Raw genomic sequence first — 6,000 nt, 5'->3', positions numbered from 1 at the left:
ATGATTGTATTTGTATATAGTTGTAGAATTTATTTAAAAATTATTATATTTGTGTAAAATTGCATATAAATGAAATCAAAATTTTTAAATCTTGTAGAATTTATTCAATCATAGTTGGATTGATCATATTTGATCTAATGAGTCAAAATACACTACAACATAAACGGTTAAAATTGACTGCCATTTCCGGTCATACCGTATCACTTATAATAATTATGTTAATCATTTTCCTTTCTTATTGTAAGGCGTCCAATTGAACTTCTGTTTCTTATGTTTTTCCATCTAAACTTTGTTATTCCAAGATGAAATTGAAATTTAGATACCAATTTCTCCATAATGTTGAATAGGTAGTTCGAGAAAATCAGGTGGTTGTGGTAGTTGGAGAAACTGGTTCCGGGAAGACCACACAACTGACCCAGGTATTCTCAGAAGCCTTGCACAAAATATTTTAATATTTTATTATGTGGGTACCTTGTGCTTATCTTTGTGCAAAATTTTGGAAATTCTTCGCAGTATCTGCACGAGGATGGATACACCACAAATGGTATAGTAGGCTGCACTCAACCAAGGCGTGTGGCAGCAATGCGTGTTGCCAAAAGAGTTAGCGAAGAGATGGAAACTGAACTTGGTGATCTAGTTGGTTATGCAATTCGTTTTGAGGATGTGACTGGGCCAAACACTGTAATAAAGGTAAACATTAGTTTCGTAGATGCAGCTCTATTTGGATCTCTGTCTGATTCATTCAAAATGAAGTATAAAAAAGCTGCATTACTTGTAGTTTCTTAAAATGAGAATTTTTATGTTACCTCTCCTGATCTTGCGGGAGATTGTAAATTCCTAGATCTGCTGCAAATATGTGGCAGTATATCGTTTAATTGACTAATCAGTCCTAAGTCTCCTGGCTGGTTTGTAGAATTGCTTTAAATTCAGTTCTTAAAATTGTCTTGCTATGTTACTTACACTATTCTACTTTTGGCCAGTATATGACTGATGGTGTGCTTCTGCGTGAGACACTCAAAGATGCTGATCTTGACAAATATCGGTATGAAGTTGGACTGCAATCTTGTACAGATTATCTGTTCTGTTTTTTGTATGTTGTTACAATGTACATAGATATTAACTGTTTCTTTATGGAACTGCAGTGTTGTTGTAATGGATGAAGCACACGAAAGGTCACTAAACACAGACGTGCTCTCTGGGATCCTTAAAAAAGTTGTTGCCAGACGCAGGGACAGAACCAGAAATATTTTCCGGGGCGGCGAAATTTTACTAAAAAAATTTTAAGAACAAAATACTACAAAATAATCATGAGTTTTGGGGGGACTAAATACTACAAATTATGAATTTTAATCATATAAATTGATTATATATAAGGGCTTGGGGAAGGTTTTGGGGGGGCCAAGACCACCCCATACCCCCCCCCCCCCCCCCCTCCCTCCGTCCCTGGCCAGACGGCGTGATTTTAAGCTTATAGTGACATCTGCCACTTTAAATGCTGAAAAATTCTCACTGTTTTTTGGAAGGTAATGTTATTGTTTTAATTCAATTGTAACATATTTTTAACATGGTATAGACATATTTTTTAGATATTAGACAATTTTTTAGATGATATACCAAATCTCGTGGCCCAAATAACAGTCGACTATAACATATTTTTAACATGATATAGAGTCTATAGACTTGCTCAACAAATGATCTTTATTTTTCTTCTAATTGAAGAGCAAGTCAACAAATAAAATGTTAAATTCTTGAACAAAGTAAAATTCTTTGACTTACACTTCATTTAATATACATGATTTGATATTCAACTTTAAAAATTTTCGAGAACCAGCATAAAGTTTGATATGGTCCATACCATAGTTGGGGTGAGCAAAAAACCGATTTGAATTGAAACCAAACCGAAACTGGGAAAAACCGGAAAAATCGATCCGAATGTAACCGATCCGGAACCGAAACCGAAAAAGCAAAAACCGATACGAATTAAATGGTTGGGTTCCGGTTATACCTCCCATCCGAACCGATAAAAACCGAACCGATTATTAAAATAATAATTAAATAATAAATAATATATGTAATATATAATAAATTTATAATCTATATCATGTTTAAAAATCAATAACTATATTTGAATATTTAATGAAAACATCAGTTTGGGTTGATATTTCATGCTCACTGCTGGGGTACCACATTTTCTTAATCTGCCAGTTTCCTCGCTGCATGCTCAAATCCTTGCATCCTTGGCCGCCAGTTTGAATAATCTTCCAAGTTCCATCAACCTCTTCAGTGTAACCCTCTCTAGCCAAGAGTCTCTTTTTTGCCTTGTATTTTTTTAAAAAAACATACTCGCTTGCTTATAAGAAAAAATTATGTCTAGATTCCGCGCATTGATTTGTCTTGTCCGTATATTTTTTTCATTTTTATAATTATTGGTTTTATAACCGAAACCGATCCGATTAAACCGAACCGTAGGTTTATAAACCGAAACCGAATCCGAACCGGCGGTTGTGGTTTTCAATTTTAAGAACCGAAGATGGTTCCGGTTCCAGTTTTATCCCAAAACCGAGCCGAACCGGGTCATGCTCTCTCGATGAAAAATTATCATGTCCGGTTCCTTCGGGGGATGGATCTATAAGAATTCACCTATCCCAATAACAAAAAAACCTGACTTGAATGATCCTGTATTAAGAGCTAAATTAGCTAAAGGTATGGGTCATAATTATTACGGAGAGCCCGCTTGGTCCAATGATCTTTTATATATTTTTCCAGTAATAATTCTAGGAACTATTGCATGTAACGTTGGTTTAACGGTTCTAGAACCATCAATGATTGGTGAACCAGCAGATCCATTTGCAACCCTTTTAGAAATATTTCCCGAATGATATATCTTTCCCGTATTTCAAATACTTGGTAAAGTATCCAATAAATTATTGGGTGTCCTTTTAATAGTTTCAGTACCTGTGGGATTATAGGACTGTATATTTGGGAAGATGGGCAGATGGCCCCTTTGCATTTTGGGTCTTTAGACATATTGCAAAATTAGGAATTTCCATACTCCTATTGTTATTATTTCAAAGACATTCATAATATTCTTTGATATTATATTATAGAATATTAGAGTTAAGTTAAATGAAGACCACATTTATTCTGAAGACCTGGAGATCACCTATGTTCTGCAAGTAAAATATTTCATAAAAACATTGCAAAACGAATAGTTTTGCAAATCATGTTCTACAAAATCATTATTTCATTTAAAATCTTGAATATCATATAAGTTTTACATGTGGAACATTACAAAATGTTTTGTTCTATGAAATATGTTTAGTCTGCAGAATATTTGTTCAACTTGCAGAACATACATTATCTACTTATTAAATATAGATGATCTTCAACAATTTTAATGAATACATGATATTTGTAGAACATATTTTACAAAATAATGTATTTTATAGTGTTTTGATTGCAGAACATACGTGGTCTCCGAGGTCTCCGATGAAATTGCGGTCTCCATAGAACTTTCCTCTAGAATATTATAGGAACTTTTGGCCCGGTAAATCATTCGATGAATCATCAAAACTGTCTTATACAAATTATATATATAATATATATAATAAAAGAGAAAAGTTATTTGGAGTCCCACTTTTTTTTGGAGTTCTCAGAGTCCCAATCCCGACCCTCCATTTTACTCTCATCTAACGGCTGTAATTTAATTAGAATTTTATATTATTTAAATCATTAACTACATTATCTTTTTAAATTGAGCGCTCATTAATCTTTTCCACGATTGTAGCGTCGGTTTATTTTGTTCACAGTTTGTGGGAGAGAGATTATCCTGCCATTTGTTCCTCCACATGTCTTGCGTTCATCTCCACTTCCTTTCTAGTTTCGTGTCTTTATTTTCTTCTCGATTTACATCGAATCATTACTGAATTCTCTTTGTTGGATTCGTTGTCCTGCAGTTATTATAGAAATTTTATTTTTTTTCTTTGTAGTTTTTGAGGTGAGAATAATGTTTCTCATCAGTTAATTCAATGTTCTGCACTAGAACAGATATGTTATGCTCATTGCCGTTGATGTTTAGCACGCGCAGTTGTCCAGCCGTCTGAAACTAGACCGAAGTAGGATTTATAGTGTACAACTCTGATTTGGAGGATCAAAGAATCTAAAAAATATTATTCTACAACTATTAACAACAAAGAAAAAAGACTTTATTCTGCAATTGAAGATTATATCTTACCTCCGCTCATGTTGTGATGTTCTGCTTAATTGAATACTCTGTGTAGTGCGAATCAGAACCCTAGTTTCGCCCCGCTTAACATATTTACTTTATAATGTAGTGCAGATTTTAGTTTTGCAGGATCAAGTAATTGCAGGATATCAGCCACGCTTGATTTCAAAGTGGTAACTGTCGAGCCAAATATCCGTGTCTTTAGCAGTGGAGATAAGAACGACTGTTTTAGAATTATTCTAGAGTTTTTTAAAATAAAAAACATTAACTGCAAGTATTATATGAGCCGTAAGGCCATCTCCAACAGTTGTGATCCAAAAATCCAAATTTAGATCACCAACTGATCCAAATTTCTAACTAATAAGCATCTCATCAAAATGGTCGCTGTCGCGTCCATTTAGAGATTTATAGTTTAGGTATCCAAATTTGTTCAGATATTTTTTCAGCTCACGAGTGCCTGCTAAATTTTCCCCTTTCTTGCATCCCTGCAGATGGTTCAGAAACCCGAAAGGCCGCGGTTTTTTGGCTGTGAAGTTTTCAGAGTTGGATGGAACAACGAGGAGAAGGAAGAGGGTAGAGATGCATGATATGAGATGAAAATTTTGTGCCATATCTGCCTGAGAAGATGCAAGGTATCAATCTAGCTACTAACAATGTCTATATATTTTTGGGTTAAGAATCTATTATATTAAGTAGATATAAATTTAAAAATTAGAAGTAAATGTTGGTACAATCCGTAGGCAAATGCATATCTTCTCTTGGTGCACAAAGCGGAGACTTTTACTTGTTCAAACAGAACCGACCCCGTTAGCAATTTATAATGTTGAGTGATGACAGTGTCACAGTGACTTGGAGAGCTGAAATTTTAAGCATACAGCAGTGGAAACAGGGAGGCTGACGGAGCCTGGAACCGAGTTGAATTTTCGGGTTAAATATCAAATTAATCACTTCTCCAAAGAGAGGTATAGTATAGATTTCTTTAGTCACCGTGGATATCACAGGCCAATTTTTAAATAATTATTTCATGATTTCTTCTTCTCATTTTAATAATTTCGAATAATATTTAGAACTCATTGTTTTGATTAAAGATTTAACAAAAATAAAATTTTAAAAATATATTTTGTAGTTACGATCAACGGATTTTAAATTGTGTGCACAAAGTCAGCGAGCTCTACTATCGGGATGAAGGAAGTATTGTAGAAATTTCCTGACTTTTATAAATTTTGAAATATAAAGAATTTAAGCAAGATATACAAAAGAAAATTGGATATGTAAAGAATCCGTCAAGACACCGATGGATTGCATTGATTAATATCATTTGTCATTCACATCATTGCAGAACATAATTTTTTGATTGTCCTATGTTTAAAAGTACCTTTGCCTGTATACAAAAACCACTCCAGTTTGCAACCTAAATATATGTAAAACACTACATAATGACACTATCTTTATAATGTATCTGAACGATCATCAATTTATTATGAAACCCTCACTCGAATCTGGCGGCATATTGATGTTTAAGCAGACCACACATGACACAGCAATGAGACAACATTTTCCAAGTTGTCTTGACGTATGGGAACTTCCACGTAGATACCGAATTTTTGTTCCAGTCTGGTGCCATTGAAATGGTGATCAGATAAAACTAGAAATTGGAATGGTAAAAAATATCAATTATTTGACAGTTTTCTTATTAGGGCTTAAATTTTCTCATAAAGAGGCTATTAAGTTGTCCAACATATAAGATCACAGTCCTACTTGTGTGATTCAGGTAG

At 34.0% G+C, this 6,000-nt stretch overlaps 1 protein-coding gene across 1 annotated transcript; it reads left to right on the top strand.

The window, feature by feature from the left end:
- Nucleotides 1-335: 335 nt before the first annotated feature.
- Nucleotides 336-1,394, top strand: LOC108202387 (pre-mRNA-splicing factor ATP-dependent RNA helicase DEAH7). The gene is made up of 4 exons (XM_017370765.2): nt 336-419; nt 514-690; nt 981-1,042; nt 1,143-1,394. Exons 2-4 carry the CDS (start codon nt 583-585, stop codon nt 1,282-1,284), a joined length of 312 nt encoding a protein of 103 aa, XP_017226254.2. The 5' UTR covers nt 336-419; nt 514-582; the 3' UTR covers nt 1,285-1,394.
- Nucleotides 1,395-6,000: the final 4,606 nt, after the last annotated feature.

Source organism: Daucus carota, chromosome 9, assembly GCF_001625215.2.
Source record: "Daucus carota subsp. sativus chromosome 9, DH1 v3.0, whole genome shotgun sequence".
Taxonomy (NCBI): Eukaryota; Viridiplantae; Streptophyta; class Magnoliopsida; order Apiales; family Apiaceae; genus Daucus; species Daucus carota.
This window is presented reverse-complemented; position numbering and strand designations above follow the sequence as displayed.

Excerpts from the sequence above, each read along its gene's own strand:
- LOC108202387 (XM_017370765.2), top strand. The coding sequence starts at position 583 with ATGCGTGTTGCCAAAAGAGTTAGCGAAGAGATGGAAACTGAACTTGGT. Across the intron at positions 691-980 it reads GGCCAAACACTGTAATAAAG|TATATGACTGATGGTGTGCT; the intron begins GTAAACATTAGT and ends ACTTTTGGCCAG. Across the intron at positions 1,043-1,142 it reads GCTGATCTTGACAAATATCG|TGTTGTTGTAATGGATGAAG; the intron begins GTATGAAGTTGG and ends ATGGAACTGCAG.